This window comes from Thermobia domestica, chromosome 13, assembly GCF_964235325.1.
Source record: "Thermobia domestica chromosome 13, izTheDome1.hap1.1, whole genome shotgun sequence".
Classification (NCBI taxonomy): domain Eukaryota; kingdom Metazoa; phylum Arthropoda; class Insecta; order Zygentoma; family Lepismatidae; genus Thermobia; species Thermobia domestica.
In genome coordinates this window covers 36,869,438-36,888,408 of record NC_137466.1, presented here as the reverse complement: position 1 = coordinate 36,888,408, position 18,971 = coordinate 36,869,438, and the positions used below count along the sequence as shown (strand labels likewise).

At 35.7% G+C, this 18,971-nt stretch overlaps 1 protein-coding gene across 2 annotated transcripts in view; it reads left to right on the top strand.

The window, feature by feature from the left end:
* Positions 1-18,971, top strand: part of LOC145668103 (carnosine N-methyltransferase) — a 61,067-nt gene that overhangs the window by 28,516 nt on the left and 13,580 nt on the right. For both annotated transcript variants that reach the window (XM_081735631.1, XM_081735630.1), the window contains exons 4-5: positions 9,163-9,303; positions 17,155-17,317. In XM_081735631.1, the coding sequence (XP_081591757.1) occupies positions 9,163-9,303; positions 17,155-17,317 (304 nt within the window). The remainder of the gene's footprint in view (positions 1-9,162; positions 9,304-17,154; positions 17,318-18,971) is intronic.

Genomic DNA, 18,971 nt, shown 5'->3' with positions numbered 1-18,971 from the left:
CTTCTGGGAAGTGCTGAAAAACCACGGGAACCGTGTATTTAGTACTATTTAGCAAGGTCAAGAAACCCAGATCTTAAAGTGCAGTATTTTAAAATCATTATAACTGTAGAAGAATTAACTAATGTCAATCTTCTTTAGAGAGTATGTTAACACGTTCAGAATTTTAACAGTCATCTCACTTCCTTTAGATTCTAATTCATAAAACATCAGCATAAGTTGGCAACCTTCTCTTCCCAAGCAAAAGAACGTACAGCGTGTCCCTGCCATTTCGCAGCGTGCTGCACGGCCACTTGACGAGTGATAAGCATCAATTGATAAGTGTTATCTTCACTGCTCTTCCCCGGTGAGTCCATTCCTTTATATTTCCTTGATGTTTTAATTATTTTACTCTTCCTTTTTTTTATCCTCCTTAAACAAAGCTTCACGAAAAGGCCGAAAGCTCGGAAGGGCAAACATTATTTTGAGGAATCAGAATCTAAAATAGGTGAGATGTTAGTAACAGTCTATTTCCGAGGAGCGTCCAATAAGTTACCTACCTAGACAGGAAGGAATGCATATAGGCTCACCTGATCATTTTTCGATGTAGTCCCAATGGAGGTCTATGCACCGTCGCTACTTTGCACCGTGGGTAGCGAAGAAATCACAGAGAAAAAATAGTCTTTTTCATGGCCTGCATACCACTGGGAAATAGTGACCCCGTGTAGCGTACTTGCTAGAGCTCTCGCCTTCGGTGCGAGCGGTCCTGGGTTCGATTCCCAGTGGGGGCACTCGGTCGAAAAAGTGTAAAACGCTTTTTCAGGCCAGCCACTCTGAATGAGGTTTTCCTGGGTTTTCCTCATTCACACCAGGCAAATGCCAGGGTGGTACCTAACATATAAGTCCCAGGTCGCTTACTTCCTTCCCTTTCCCCGGGTAATGTGCTTGCCGAGGGGCGTTATCCCTGAAAATTTGACGGGCTAAATGACCATAGATGCCGAAAGCTCAGAAATCTAAATCCTAAAATCCTAAACCACTGGGAAACAGCCTGTTGTCCGACGTAAAACATTGTCCCCACAGGTGTTTCTTCAGGTCTCGGAAGAGGAAATAATCACTAGGGCCATGTCCAGGCTTTAGGGAGGAAGACTCAGCACTTGGAAACCACAGTCAGCAATGACAGCCTGAACCTTCCGGGTCGTGTGCACAAACATTCGCTACGCGGCGTAACACAAACACTGTTCACTGCCATTGCCACTGCGTTGCTCCGACTGACATCAAATTGCGAAGCGGGGTTCCCCACAGTGTCAAAAGTCATTATACCCCGCCTCTCCCTTCCTATTTAGGTAGATAACTTATTGGATACCCCTCGTATAAGATCTTACAGTAATCTATAATTCTGCAGTACAAAGCCTTGTAAAGCATCCACGATAATATTTTCAAGAATAAAGTTTTAGATTATTTACTAATCGCTTGAAAATCAAAGGAGACTGCGATTGTTCAATCCTATTAGTATCTGTGTTACTGTTAGAAATATGCCGCTTAACGTTTTTTTTCCACATCCAAAATACATAAATAACTTATGTCATCAGCAGGAAAAAACTATTACTGTTAATAACGAATGACATGCCTTTTAGCGTGTTTTTTGTCTATTTTTTTGGAAAACTACGGATTACAATTTACCCTGAAACATTTCATTTTGTTTAGTTTGATATGATCTTTTGATTGACGTGTCTTGTCTTTGGGCAGCATTTTAATTAAACAAATATTAAACTTTAAAGAGGTAATAATAATTTTGTGCTTTATCTTATTAACCACATTATGTACTGTCTATCGTGCTAGTGATCAGGAAATCTCACATATCGATTGTTGTCAATCTAGTTAGCATTACACTCAAAACTACGTACATGTGTATTACGACCGAAACGATATAACGAATTATTTTGGCTATGGACCATAATTAATCTAGGCGTTTTCGATCTCTTCAGAGACAGAATTTTTCTTAAAATCACGCGACCAATGAAGGAAAAGTAGGTACAAACGTAATTTAGATTTAATAGCAGAAAATGTTAATAAGTAAATTGTATGATCTATTATTTTATGAAGAAAATGTTCCCATTAGCATCCAAATTGTGTTCATACGTTAATCGCTGCGTAGGACCCTGGGACCTACATGTCTACCTGTGTTGTGTCGTATCACTTCCTTAGGAGACCATTGGTCGATCTTAGTGAGTCTTTTCCATTAGAATAGACTGACGTGGCCCCAAGAAGAGTTTTCGGCTTACGGTCCAGTAATATTGCATTTTTTTTAATTTGTAATTTCAGTTTTTTCTATTATTTTTTATTGTAATCGTCAATGGTCTTAGGGGAAAGACTACAAGATTCACCGCAGCATTAACGAATTAAAGCAACTTTATTCCTATTTCTAGATTACGGATTGGAGTGGGCAACACGTTGAGTGGCAAGTCATCATAGGTAGCCTGCGGTGGGCTATATCGATCATTGTTGTTGTTTCATTATTCTCTTTAGCGGGCTAGTGAACAGATGACTTTGTCTAAAACATTTCTAGTGGATTAATTAGTAGTTACATCCAGAGTGTGAGATCTATTTTATTCGCGAATCCTCTGGAACGGCTTTTAGATGTCAACATTGATAACACATCTTTAAAGTTCGAAGACGAAAGACTATGCTGTGGCTAGGCGAAAAGTCATACAGGTCAATTGTGCTACAAGCAATAGAGCTGATTTCGCTACAGTGTACAGATACGGTGTATTCCTTTGCTGCTAATGTTTTGGCAGCGAATTCGTCCTAGTTTTGTAGAGTGTCTTCATGGAGGCGTGAAGAAAAATCAAAGTCTTACCACTATCACAGTCAATAGGAAGAGGAATAATTATGATATTTAACATAGATAGTCAGAAGTATTTTTTTTTCTTACTTGAAATATGAGTAAAGTGAGCCAAATTTGCTTTCTCAGAGCGCCAAGAAACCATACCACTATAATATAGATTACTTACCTTAATAAATAGACTGCCAGTGATTTCTAAAATAAAAAAATGTCCTTCAAACTTAAAAAGATTGACCACTCCTGCAACACAGGGAACTGGTTTGACATCCACAATCAATAATCATCATTTATACGTCGGATTTGCGAATCAAGTCGCCGCTCTGATTTTATCCTGAAACACTAATTATGGGATGGTATGTTTAAGATGTTCACTACCAAATGCACTAATTAAAGAAAGCTAACGGAACCGGAAATTAATAGACTCCCAAATGAAAGTCAAATCAAACATATTAAAACAATCAAAAATTGGATTCTCTTGGAGCCGAAAAAGGGTCTAGATTCTTTTCCTTCAAGACAATAACTAAGGCAGAAAATAGCCTGTATAAACTAAAACATACTTAGGTTCGACCTCTGCGTCTTCTTTAGCTTCAAATTTAAATGCAAACAAAAATTGATGAGAATTGATTAATCAATACATGACTGAACGACGACGAATTTCATTCACACCTTCTTGAAAATTATAATCTTACCTCATGTAATTTTTGTACAAACACATCATTATTTTTACTAGGGATAGCCGGATCTGGCCGGATCCGAATCTCGGATCTGGGTTCGGATCTCGGATCTGGATCCGAAATCCGGATCTCAGATCTTGATTCTTATCCAAACCCACATCCCACCCAAATTGTGATAAACTTGAATATCAAAAATTCGCCGAAAGTAATTTCACTAAGTCCTGACAGTGAATAAGAAAACAGAAAATTAAGACGAATATTGACAAGTCTATTTGTCTCCTTCATTCTACACTAAAGATCAAATGCTTGCCTTACTAAAAAATAACCTGATTTGATCCGGATGAGAGTTTGAATGTCGAATCTAGGCCCACCTGGTTGCAGGACCGAGATGAAATACACACATATTTATATTTGAAACCGGAATACAAAACTCGAATATTTAAAATTCCTCAAGACACCTATTTCATTGACAGTTAAGAAAACATAAACAAACATAAACAGTTAAGACAAGTATTGACTAGTTTTTACGTATATTTATCTTGCTCAGTCTGCTCAAAATATCAAATATACCTTACAATTAGAATTAATAATTATTTAGTAAATCACAATATAAACACCGAGAATAAAAGATAAATATTTGAGATCTGGAAACCGAAACAAGTGCTAGTACCAAGATCGTAGCCGTTTATACCTAGGTAATGCGAGCGGAAGGCTTTGCACTAATTCCTCATGTACTTTGGGAACACGAGAAACTAAAAACAGATAAATATTCTTTTTCAGGGGCAAGTCGCACTTTAACATGACTTTTCATGAGTGTTGTGTTCAAATATGAAAACTAATGGCGACGTGTTTGAAATAAATGCCTTTTCTTTTTTAGCAATAAAGTTATGTACTTTCATATTGAATAAAAATTAGCAAAACACATTTCACTGATTAGAGTGCTGGTTCTTATGGAAGCTTTTACACTGAACCGAAGATTTCCTTATGTGGGCACCGGCTTGCTGAAAGACGTGGTTTATCAGGAGGTCGGCCAAGATTCTTTTGGACTTAGCCTGTAGACTGCATCTGGTCTCAATTATTTCCATATAACAAGACTAACCATATATAAAGTTGGTTCGAAATGATTTAAAATATCACTAATTGACCTTAAGGGATAATCGCGATTTAAATATTCGTAAATCAGAAGAGATGTAAAAGTCAAGCGTTAAAATAAATCCGATAATTCCTAATGCAACCTAATGATAGCAATAAAAGTCCTTATGTAACATTTTCAAAGCTAAGATTAACAGTTATGTTCTTGAAGAGGGCTTATGGCAACATAGAATATTAAAAATCCAATTATCATAAGTAGTACCTCTGACAGACCCGCATTTCACATCACCATCGCCCTTCATCCTGACAAGTGGGCAATTCACTTACCCACAGTGACTTTCCAGGCATTCCAGTGACATCAATATCTCAGTTTGGGTTTGGGATCATGCTTCGGTGAACCTTGACTATCACTATCAGCAGCTATTAGAGAATCAGAACTTATTTCTGTATTAGATAATGTGGGTAACTATAGCTTTTCGTCTATAGAAGACGGAGAGCGTGCCTTCGGTGCCCGTGGTCATGGGTTCAATTTCCGGAGAGGCACTCAACAATTTCGATGTTGACCCAGCATCGTGAGGACAATTGGGGAGTTATCTTAAGAAAGAGGTAGCGGACTCCAGTCTAGAAAGCCATCATTAGGGACTTCGGGTGTCGATGCGTTGACTACACATCCCCACTTTGAACGTAAGCCCGCTGGTAGGAACCAAAGGACTGTCGTGCCAAGAATTTAGTTTGTTTTAATTATTATACAGTAAATGCCTTCTTTATTATGAAATGTTATCCAACATTTTCTTTTCAACTAGTTTGCGAAACGCAGAGCTAGCTACTTGTTTTCTTTTTAATTCATATTCATAGTTAGCACAACTAATCACTAAGGAAAAACAATCTTTTCAATAAAATTCGCCTCGCGTCTTTCGTAGCTCTAAGTTTAGTTATATATATATATATTTTAAGTTGAAGGGCGGTTATCATTTTCCCCTTGCTTTCCTTATTTTTTTTTTCTAGTTTTACCTATGTTTTTTTGCACGGAAATTGCGCCTATACGCACGTGCTTAGTGTGTTCGTTTACAAAAGCGGTCCATTTTCCTGCCACTATAAAAAGTAAGAGTGCACTGTATCAGAGAAATATTAATTGACGTATGTAAGTGAATACGTCTGTGATGGTCATAATTACTGTTTTTGCATCGTACATAGTTTCCTCATCCTCATTAATCTCTTCACCCCCGCTTCCTGAATTCCAGTTCTAGTATTCTTTCTTGATGGGGGACTGATGTCTCATGTAGGCTTATTAACTATAACATCAGCGATAAAGTAAGTACGGTTTAATTTGCACTAATTTTAAAACATTACGTTAATTAAATAATAATAATAATAATACGGAGCGAGCTCAGGCTACTTGTTACGATTCTTGCTTCGCAATTGGATAATACCGGGTTCGAATTCGGAGACCAGCCATCCTGACTGAGGATTTTCCAGGGTTGTTCCTCTGTTATACTGGGCAAATGCTAGGTTAGTACCTTGATCTAAGGCTCTGGAGATCTTCCTTTCATTTCTTTTCCAATGTTTTCATCTGTTGATTACTACAGTGTAAAGTAGTGTATTATTACAGAGGATGTATCTGGTAGCTTATAGTAAAAAACAATAACGACGTAATATATCTTCACGAAACGTGTGAGTTAATTTAACTATAGCCTTACAGTCCCAATAGATAGCTAAAGTTTTAATATCAATTTCCTGACTTTTAAATACTATTTTCATATTGTTTCAGCTTTCAATTTTCTCATGTATGTTCCCACCGAGAATTGAACCTGAGATCACATGAACAAATGCGAATATGTTAAATATTTTTGAACACTTTAATATATAAAACACAAAACGCTTCAATGATACGATGCATGGATATGTTTTGGTTACGTCCTGCAATGTATGATTAAAGAAACCTGGAGGGTGAAGAAAAAATAACAGAAATCTCTTTCATATTTACTCCTTCAACAAACTCCCGACCTCAGAAGGGCAAGCCATAAGTTAGGTAATAAAGTCATATAACGAACACAACCATATCGCTCTCCTGAAATTCTCGTGTGTATGTTTAAAAATCTACTGTTGTTCCACGCCAACCAGTCTATATTTTTTGTTGTATATACCTTCGAAGTGAAAGATATTCATTATTACATTTGTTGATGATTGGACTCTAGTGGGTCAGAAACTACTATTAATAAAGAGTTTGTTTTGTCTAGTATTCCTGCGATTAGAAGGGCCTTATATAAAAGATATTTCATTTGTATATGAGAAAAGAAGAAAGTTTATTTTCTAAGAATAAAATAAATATTTTCAATGTGAAGCTAACATTAAGTTTCGAAGAGGAGCTAAACAGAAGAATTTGTTACCATTTACATCAGTTTTCAGACAGTTCACTATACTCTGAAATGGGAAGAAATCAAACTTGAAAACATTTTACTAAAGAGACTTCGACAGAAAGTGCAACATGTAAATATTGCAAGGTTAAAATAAAATAAAGGACAAAGGTAGCACAAACGTGTTATGGAAACATTTAAAAGCACAGCAACCTACTATATCAGTGAATCCGAAAAAAGTTTTAACGAATTTTAGATATTCAATTTTATCATCAGAATTTCAGATGTAGGTTTGGATACGAATCAAGATCTGAGATTCAAATTTCGGATCCAGATCCGAGATCCAAATTTCGGATCCAGATCCGGGATATTCGGATCCGAAAATTTTTGGCCATCCGTAATTTTTACCACGTATATAACAATAGATACTGTGGCCGGCTTTGAAGAAAACGTAACACTTTGCCCTGTCAGCTTTTATTAGGCAGCCTGAGAAACACATCTCATTAGTACTTCGGTTCTTTTCAAATAATAATATTTCACATAATACATATATGGTACGATATATATTATTGTATTGTCATTATAAAATTCTTCAATTTTAAAATTCACAGAAATCTACGTTGCTTTAACTCATAACTATGTTTCCCTTTTCGTTAGTTTAGCTGCGTAGTTCTTTGTGCGCTTTCTGTAATTTACGCTACTTCGTGTCTCCTTATTTGGGCATAAAAATAAATGATGATTTGTTAAAACAATGTTCTGTGACTCTACTGTTGGGTGAGAGTTGGAGAACAGCAACATTTCTACTTCTTACGAATTAGCAGCAGGACTAAACAAACAGGGATCACAATTCAGGAAAAGATCGGTTTACAATCCAATCTCGAACGCTGCTCACTTTAATTGTATTCATATAATCATTATAAACTAGTTGATCACATGACATACAAAGAGTGAAAAAAGTGAATGACTGGACCGAACTCGAACCCAGGAACTTCGGCGTGCCGTGCAGATGCTAACCACTACACCACCTAGTCCGCTTCCTGCAACAGTCATACACTCTCTCACTCGTGAAGTCGGTGCTCTTTACTTAGATCACATAGCTTGTACCACAACCTAGCTGTTGCGCTTCGACAATCCAGTGTCCATATTCAAAACATCTTTTTACGGTTGTATCATCATAATAATACAACCGGGAAATGTGTTCTAAATATGGACATTGATTGTTCAACAGGGTGTCTACTGATACTGAAAATATACTGATAATTTGTTAACAATACTTTTTTGTAATTATTTTAATATTTTTAGAAACAATTTTGTATTCATTGACATTGTAAATTTTTCCAAAGAAAGAGTTGTATACATTTTGTAATGAGACATTTAAAGCAATGGGTGGAGTGGAAAGCTGTGAGTTTAGTTGGGAGGCCCTTTAAAAAACGTTTAAAAAAATCATTTGTATTTCAAAAAAATCAAGGCTAAGTAAATTTATTAAAAATAAAATATTTTTTAGTGGTAAAACAATTACTGTACAAACTTGAAATCATCAAGAGAGTGGTTATTCCTAAAGATTTTTTTTTTTTTTTTTAAATCATTGTATTAGGTATTGGAATTTTGCTGATAGTTATACTGAATATACTGGAATTTTGAAAATGAAACTCAGCAAACACCCTGTTAAAGTACAACACTAGGTTGTGGTACAAGCCATGTGATCTAAGTAAAGAGCAGTGACTTCACGACTGAGAGAGTGTATGACTGTTGCAGGAAGCGGACTAGGTAGTGTAGTGGTTAGCATCTGCACGGTACGCCCAAGTTCCTGGATTCGAGTTCGGTGCAGTCATTCACTTTTTTCACTCTTTGTATGTGATTGAATTCACATTTACAGCGGGGTTTGTTAAAAAAGAAAAAATAAATAAATAAATAAATAAATCCAGTCGTCTCTTCTTTTCATTTATATATAATGAGTTTATCACATCTTCACATAGTCATTATAATGTTCCATTGATGAGAAAAAGAGTAAAGTATTCTGTTTTAATTTGATTGCCAGTAGTGCAGAATTCAGTTTGGAGTGAAGAAATACTCATTACTTCTTTCTACAATTTTTAAATGGGTGGATATTGATGTAGTTCAGAAGAAAGACATTTTCTTTTGTTAGTGATAGTTGTTAATATTCTGTTGATACATTGTAGCATAGAATTAAAGAATATTCTTTTCTTTTCTTTTGTTTACACAGTGTTCCACAGAATATTAAAGTCCTTGTACCTGGAGCTGGTCTTGGGAGGTTGGCTTACGAAATAGCGAAACGAGGCTACAGCTGCCAAGGCAATGAGTTCAGTTTATTCATGCTGTTCGCTTCCAATTTTGTCCTGAATAGGTAACTTTTTAAAAGAACTGTATTTAAATAACAAACAGAAATCCATTAGATTTTAAAGTATTAATGCATGATTCGTGTACAGGAATTCTTAGAATGTCTCTTCAATTTCGTTACTTTTTTATTATTTGGTATAATTTTGAGGTTTCGTTTGTGAAACTTACGAAATTAAATTGAAAAATAGACTGTATGCATTAAGTAATTGCCTGAACTGTACTGTAAGTAGCTCAAATTAGAGTATTATAAAATTTAATTAAGGCTACGAAGCTTTCTTCCCCATAGTGCTTTTCACATTAAATTATTGTGTGTTATTAGAATGTGAATATCGATTGAAACAGGTATCTTGAAAGTTTTTGTAAAACCAGTTATTGTCGTTTACGGACGAGTTCAGTTCTAATAATGTAATGTCTGAATATTAAGATGGACTAATTGTCGGTAAATATTTGAGAGTAGGCTATATCCTAAAAGGAAGAAGTGTGTTAATACTAATTAAACGTCAAAGAAGAATATCTGTTCAGGGTAATAAGTAATAGTCCAGCCATTATACGATCAACAATAGAAGGTTACAAAAAAAAAAAAAAAAAAAAAAAAAAAAAGAGAGATCGTAGAAACATTCTATATAGCTTTGTAATTCAAATTATATAAATTCCGAAAAAATAAAAGTTATGGTCAAGCTACCATCTTGGAAAGTTGCTGAACTCCGAGCGTTTTTGAAGGAAGTCTCAAGTGAAGCTAATCAGCAGCCTCTACAATTAAGAATAGGAAAAGAAGAGATCGAAAGTGTGCACACGAAAAGAAGTTTCTTGCCAAATATCATCTTTTTGGACAAGTGTGTTCCGATCCTCTTCAACACCACAAAAATAGGAAGAGAGAAGGCAAAAAGGCTTCAGAAAGGAGGAAATAACGCGTGATCATTTAAAAGGAAGAAAAACCAATTGGTGAAACTTATGGCTAACAAGTCTCTTTGTCCAACGTGCTACAAAGCAATATTTGTACAGATGTAGATAATATGGAACCAGAGAATGACCAAAATTTTGTATGTGCAGAATGTAACCTAAAGGAAGTAGATGAGGTGTGTTCTATATTAGGTATGTCACCAATACGAAAACTAAGAGGACTTGCTGGAAAACGGAAGGGTGCATTAAGTAAAAAGTGTAAAATAATAATAAATACATTGCAAAGAAACTTGAAACAATCGTCTTCAGAAAGTATGATTGTGGATGGAAGACATAATTGTTCTAACCCTTCATGCAAAGAATAGAATGTCCTTATTGAAAAACTGAAGAGTAAGTGCGTGCTACCAATGAAGAAAAAGTTAAAATTTTTAGTTTAATGGTGGAAAGTTGGCCGAAGTCTAAAGTTTGCCAGGAACTACACTAACCAAGAAACATGGTGTTCTTCCAGATCTTGAGAAGAAAGGACCAAGCAGTTAATTACCGAAGTGATGACCATTGAAGGTTTCTATCAGCTCGATGCAAATAACAATTTTTGTTGGAAAAATGACTGCATTTGAGTGAGGAAAAAAAAAAAAAAAAAGTAGACACGAAGACTGAATTTATATGATTAGGAAGAACTGTATATTTATTTCAAAACTATGTGCCCAACGATACAAATATGTTCCTCCAAATTCTTCGCCTTGAAACCTAAATGGTATGTCCTTTCTTGGTCCTCAGATATCCACACAGTTTGTGTGTGTGTGTTTACCTTCACAATGTCAAGCTTGTGTTAGAAGTACATCTAAACGTTGACTTCCAAGACTTGTTAGAATTGATGACATGTGATACACGTAGGTACGAGTATATAATAGATGTGTGTTCTAGCTGCTCTGGTGTAGAAATTATTGATATCATCTTAATACTGAAATGGATTAAACTCTCAATGTTAAACAGTGGGCGAGTACAGACAGGTCCACCTTAACAACCATAGATTTGAGCTCCAGTGAATTCACTGAAAGTCTCATACAGATATTGGTAGCTCTCAAACAGCAACACTATATATCAAAAGCTCAGTCTGCATATTTAAAGAAATGTAAAGCCAACCTCAATGATACTTATTGCATAAAGTGGCTGATTTTGCAGAAGATTCTATGTTCGTAATTCAATATGAGATACAAAGTTAACATTGGGTAAATTCTCAAGTAACTTTACATCCTTTTGTGCATTATTAGATGTTACATGGTACAGTATTCTGTCACAGTGTGTATATTATAAGTGATCATTTACAACAGGATACTATTGATGTGTGTACATTTCGGATGCAACTCATAAACTACTGAAAATTTTGCTATCCATCAAAATTTATTACAGTAATGAAGCAGCTGCCTAGTACAAAAACCAAAAGAATCTACTAAACCTCTGTCATTGCGAATGTGACTTTGTTGGCCGCGTTTAAATTCCGCAAACCAATTAAAAATGGTTGCGCGTGGAGGGGCAGAAATCCACGAAACATTTTTCTAAATGATCATGGCACTGCTCTTGCGTTAAACTGTACTTAAAATTGTAAAAGATCATTACACAAAATCATGTAGTTCAAGCTCTGTTGTTACCAAGTATCCTACACTTTCAGCCGTCTAATTTTCAAACAAACTTGCAGCTTTGCAGTTTTACTTTTCACCACTAGAGGGCATACGCTTTTAAACATGATACGTTTTAGTACGACAATGCTGTTTCAATGTTAGTATCTAAAAACTTTCAGCATATCCCTCGTATATACAAGTATAGCAGCTCCCTTTTCCAAAGGTGAAGTTCTTCAGAACTTTAGAAAACACTTCACTCCGGTCATACCCCAATTTAATTATATAAGTAATTGTTGAAAATCATATTTTTATAGTTGTTTTGAGAATAAATTTTAGTTACTAAGAACATTTTTTAAAAAAAATCAGAGCGTCAAGGAGAGTAAATTCTGCAAATTTGTTTTCATTTGGACAATTTTTATGGGGAATGCCCCAGTCTTAGTGTATATGTAAATAGATAGGTGTATTATTATTATTATTATTATTATTATTATTATTATTATTATTATTATTATTATTTGTAAGATAAAGAACTATTGATCCTGTAACTTTGATTCTAAACGTCCCAATCGACTCCTAGATCAAGGAGTCGAATCATGGCGTTACATGGGTGAGTATGGTCTCCCTGCTCTCTCAACTAACGAAACAAAAATTGAAAAATTATGTTATTTTTCAGAGCTTCGTGGAGAGTAAATTCTGCAAGTTTTGTTTCATTATAACAAATTTTACAGAGTATTGCCCGTGTGACTTTTTGTATATATAAATAGATAAGTTATTTTTTATTTTTACTTTTTTGCTTTTAATCATAGGCTAAAAGAGCTATGGATACTGCTAATTTGGCTCTAATCGCCGTAGTCCTTTTAGGCTAGACCAAAGAGCCGAGAACCTAACCAAAACCCATCATCACCAATCGGAAAGTGGTGTCCAAAAGAGATACGCCAGTCTCACACTCTCTTTTGTACACAAACGAGATGTTTGTTGCATAAACTGCACAACCGACACACTAACGATTGAGACCGTTTTGGCGCAAATCAGCGTTGGTGGGAAGGCTGCCACCTAAACTAAATATGCCAATATCTCACACTTCCTGTTGTGCATGAGTGAAACCACTTTGAGGCTAATTGGTGAGGTTGGGGATCTGCCGTTTAGACAACCCCCCAAAATCGATTTTTGAGTTCCTTAAAATTGATTTGTACACAAACGTCAGTTTTTAGTGCACAGACGTGCTCAAACTAGTCGATGTTTGAGACTATTTTTGTGAAATTGTGAAGTGGTGGGGCTATCTAAACTAACTAACTTTATTCAGGTGTTGGGGAAGAAAGCCACAGTTATTCGAAAAGCAATTGTATTCCGAGAAACTGAAGAAAGATGAAAATAGAAATCATCAGACAAGATATCGGCAAAATGCTATGACATATCAACTTATTCTACGAGAGCTAACCGGGCCAAGAGACAGAAGAAATTGGCTGCCATCATCGGCTTGTCACCCGAAATCGTTTCTGTCTCCTCTCCAAATAGAATTAGAGGGGGGAGGGGCACGGTGTCTCAGTGGTAGAGCGGTTACTTCTGGTTCGTGGGGTCCCTGGTAATATCCCCGCCAAAATTAAGTTTGTGATGGACAACACCGTGTCCGTGGGTTTTCTCGAGGTACTCCCGTTTTCTGTCACGATCTTATTCCAGCAGTTCTTCCATCATCATTCACTTCTCTTAATCATCAGTCTCCCTTAGGATAAAGGGCATAATCATGAAATGTTAAACTGAAAAATGTCATTTCAATTAATATTAACAGTGCATTTTCATTGAAGAGAAAGGTGGTCATTTTAAAAAAAATAAAGGACCCCGCAGAGAGCTTATGGAAATCCGGTTTCTGTTAAATTGGTTGGTATTGCAGTATGTTGTGTATTTTGGTTCCCTGATGAAAAGTCTCAATGGGCACAAAGCCCAGAAACCACGCGTTTTTGTGAGATATCTGCTGATTATTATCGTCACTTAATGGCATACGCTCCCTCGTAAACTGAAAATAATAATTAGATCGACATTTTATCTATGAAGTACGAACGAGTCTCACTAGGGTATATTAGGGTTTTTTGGGTCGCTGATTTCGAATTCGAGGTCGGTTAACCTCCTATCACGTCAGATTCAAGGTCATTTGAAGGTCACGTTACAAAACGGAAAGGAAACGTTACAAAAATCTGAACAAAAAGTACGTAAATGTTTTTTGAGTCGCTTGAGCTGGTTATGTCATTTTCTTGATCCTACAAGGTAATTTCAAGGTCAAACTTGAAAAACCGTCGAAGAAATCTAAAAACAAAATCATAGATAAGTGTTAAGGGTAGTTGATTCCGAATCCGAGGTCGATGCTAATCGATTTTACCATAAATATTGTCCATTTAGGTTTCCGGTTAGTCATTTGCAGTGTCTTCTATAATAAAAATTTGTTCTGCATCTCACATTCATCATTCTTAAACTTGAACCTCCAGTATTTCACCTTCATTTCCATCGTTGTTGTTCACATTACGATTACCACCATTTTGGTTGCATTTCAGTAGAGCTCGACTAGGGTATTTGATTTGTTGTTGATGTCGAGCCCATTCTAAAAACCATAGGACACTGGATAAATGTGCACAACAACCTAATGTCCTAACACCGGACTTACAAGTGAAATAATAGCCTAATGTCGGACTATCTTCTACTTCAATGGCCTGCAATTCGTCATTATTCACTGCAAAGTGTATCCAAAGCCAATATCGAGTAACGTTTCTAAATCTTGAAAAGATTCTTAAACGTAACAATCCTGTCTCAAATCTATTTCTATCAAATTGAAAATTTTTTAGTAATTTCATGGTCTAATACGAAGGTGCTAGCTAGTTCATTCTGATAAACAGTCAACGTAATTCGATTAAGAAAAGCAAAATTAAATTGAGGGAATTCTGGCATATCGGCTTGAGTGATTTCTTGCCATATAGCATTTCGCCTCGCCAATTTCACTGCTTCTATTCTAGCCTGCGTGGCATTAACATCATCGATACGATCTCGAATTTGCTGTGCTAATTGTACAGTCTTATCCAGCATCAATAAACGACCACCATATTTATTTATTAGGGCACCAACAATCAAATAAAATTACTTCAAATGTAAAACTTACTCCTGGGGTAATCGCATCCAGTAAGCGATATTTTTCAGTTATTATTTTCAGTTTATGAGGGATAGTGTGCCTTTAAGTGACGATAATAATCAGTGGATATCTCAAAAACGTGGGGTTTTCGGGCTTCGTGCCCATCTCAAAAACGTGGACCTTTCATCAGGGGACCAAAATACACAACATACTGCAATAACAGCCGATTTAACGGAAACCGGATTTCCATAAGCTCTGTGCGGGTCCTTTCCCCTGATGTGTATTAACTTGACAAAATTAACAAAATTTATTCAGTAACAGTTCTTTGATTAATTGCTTATCTTGGTATTAACCAACCTTTTATTTAGCTCTCACAACATTCTTCATTATGGGGCCGCGGTGGCTCAGTGGTAGAGCGTTCACCTCTGGTGCTAGGGGTCTCGGGTTCAAACCCTGCTCCCGCCAAGTGAACTTTGTGGTGGACAAACACCGTGTGCGTGGGTTTTCTCGGGGTTCTCCCGTTTCCTCCCACTTCCTTCATTCCACCATTTCATTCATTACTCATCATCACCGTCTCCTTTAGCCTAACCGGCATAACCGTGGGACGTAAAACTCAAAAATTTCATTTCATTTTTCAACATTCTTCATTAATGATCCTTTATCTTATTAAATGTCATGGGTCAGGGAAGAGAGAAAAGAAATCTCTATGAACCCTGTTTAAAATTTGTCCTGATGTCGATTGTAAGACTGCATATAAGTTAAACAGCACTCGAAAACATAACACAGGTGTGCAGCCAACCATGAAACAGTGAATAAGCCTGAATTTAGTTACTAAATCTTTGAAAATCGAGAAAAATTTTAAATTAATAATAATAATAATAATAATAATAATAATAAAAAAACTTACCAGAATCCGCGCCGGATGGTTTTAATTCTTGTTGTGTGTTCAGTAAAGGTTATTTTTATAAACTTTCTGACCGTGAAATTTAAAAATTTTGGACGGTAAAAACCGTGAAAAGACATGAGTTCAATTATTTAGTTTGAGAGGGAACCCTGTAACAGTTGTAGTACTGCTTCGTAATAAGGTAGCTAAATATTTAATACATAATTTAAATTTTCATACGTTTTGAGAATCGTCGGTAAGGTAAAGAAATGTGTAATCATCCAAGTTTAAGGTTTGTCAAACATCTTCAGAAAGTTCCTATTAGAAATAAGCAAAATTTTTCCAAAGTAGCATAAAGTTATTGTTAAGTATTCGTAAAAATCTTCTGCACAAGCTTTTCACAGAAATAAGACTTTCGAAAGATGATTTTAGTGCAGGATAGTTAAGCTATATTTATACTTTCGTTCCTAGATTTATATAACACATTCTAGCTTCCTGTCAAATTAATGCGTTTCAAAAAGATGTTTTGGGTAATAGAAAAACAATAGTCAAGCGAAATACATACAAATGAATCTGTAAATATTCAGTTTTAACATGAATACAACATTTATTAATATTGTTGGGTGAAATTGCTACAAAATTACCGTCCAAGACTCGATCCATCGTCTAGGGAGCACGGTGGCACAATGGTAGAGCGGTTAACTCTGGTGCGTGGGGTCCCTGGTTTGATCCCCGGCCAAGTAAGTTTGTGGTGGATAACATCGTGTTCATGGGTTTTCTCGTGGTATTCCCGTTTCCTCCCACATTCTTATCCCACCGATTCATCCCTCATCATTCGCTTGCCTTAACTGTTTTTCTCCCTTAACCTAAAGGGACGTTAAACTAAAAGATTTCATTTCATTTCACTTTTTCAGTCCATCGTCTGTTTCCATTAATAAGTAACCCCGAGTGTTGCTCGGGCTTAGGATCGAAAATGTTCACAAGTTTTCGTTCTCATTATTGTTTACCGTGCCCACGAAACAGTGCAAGACAAAATTCGAAGAAGGGAGATAAATTGCTCAGAACTGCTGAAGATGATGTCAGGAAACACCGAAATAAGAAGCGATGAATAAGAGAATAGTTTAAAAATTATTAGATGTATATTTGTAAATAAAAGCTTCAATACTTGCAGTTTCGTTAAAATTATAGTTTCGAATGCAGGTTTCTTTTTTTTTATAAACAAAGAGAAATTTGGATTAATGGTGCAATCAATTGAAATACTCTCTTTTTACTTTTGTTTTCCGTTACAGATATAGAAGTGCCAAAATGTAGCTACTTTACTTATTTGTGTATTTTTCATTACAGATGTAGAGGTGTCAAAATGTACCGAGTGCACCCGTGGGTGCATCAGTATGTAAACAACATGCACGCCGAGGACCAAACAAAAGCCATCTATTTTCCAGATGTTGATCCTTCGGTTCTTCCTACTAATACTCAGTTCTCAATGGCAGCTGGAGACTTCTTAGAGGTATAGTGCAAAGGAAAAATCTTGATATATTTTGTTTTCTTCAGAAAGAATTCAGTGGTTTAGTACCAATTTGGTTTTATCACATATGTATAAATACTAGGTGAAAACATCAGAAAATCAGTCTTAAAATTAGCTCTATACAAACTAGTACAGTTAATTATGAGCTATGCTTGATCATTAATAGTAACAACTAGTTAAGCTGAAACCAAATTTAATGAACTCATAGTGGAATCTAAAAGTTTGACGAACATCGTCCGTTGAGTTTCGTATTCGACTTATTACAGGTTACTTGGTCATATGAGTTTATACGTCAATATAGTAATCTAATCACGACACAGAGAAGTCCCGTGTTTCTTTAAGAATTATTGTAAAAGTTTTAAGTACTAGTACTCGTATTACTTCTATTAGTTAAGACAGAAATTCGTGGAAATCATGAAAACATCATTTTAAACAGAATTCGCTGATATAAAATGAAATTATTTTATCTTCAGTAGCATGTTTTATTCCTTTCCGGAATCATTGTAATATTAGCAATATTTCGTTCTGTAATTTTTTGCCAACTTCTGGGCAAATGCAGTTGCGAACAGCAGGCGAGTGCAAGATACCCTACATTTTATTATCCATCTCGTCGTAAATTTCTCACATCCAAACACACACACTAAGTAAAGACTGCAATACTAAGTCGTGTGTCCAATATAATTTCCCTATTGCCGGATATCATTTTCTTTTGCTTCTATAGTGCCATCACTAGTCTGTTCGTACTTTGGTCAACTTCACCAGTGATAAGTACATCGGGGAAGTTTTAGACGTCAAGCGAGGTAATAATCTTCGTCAGACAGCTCCCGATGCCATATTTCAGCAGGACATTACTAAGTTATATGTATTCTGGAATTTGCAAGTTTCCGTCGAGCGTACGCTGTTTTTCTGGCCTGCACGATTACCTGACATTGTAGCCCATCAAACATATATGGGATATTTTGGTCGGCACGTTTCTTCAGCAGGCATTGTCGATGTCTTGTGGACTCGCATACAAAGAATGTCGCAGCGATTCCTCAAGAACACATCCAATGCCTCTTTGATTCGATGTTATGAGATGTAGAGGCTTCACACAATATTAATTTATCAAAGTTAAAGATGTACAGTTCTGAGATAGTAATCATGTAACAAATCTATTATAATTTTCGGAAACAGCACTGTAATTTGAATCTGTAAAAACGTGAGCTTTTGGACATACGAGCATGAAGAAACTTCCAAGATTAATATTGACTGATACCAGCTCTTTAGCGTTAAACCTTATTATGGCTGTGTTAGATATATTTTATATATATATATGGTTCATACACTACCTGTAAAACCTGGAAATCTCAGGGAAATTGATTTTGGAAGAAAAAATCCTAGATAATTCAGGGAAATCGATCATATCTAGTGTTTTTTTTTAAACCTGGAAACATCAGGGAAATTGAGTTTATTATTTTTGTATATTTTGAATGTGTTCAAGTATAGAACAAAGTTTTGGATATTTTAAATTTTATTTATTTTAATTATTTATTTTCTTGTGACTCAATATTTAATTGCAATCGTTCATTGGGGAGAAGGGTGGCCATTCTTAATTCTTAAAATTTATGTGTTCTCTTACTGTTAGTTTATTCCACTA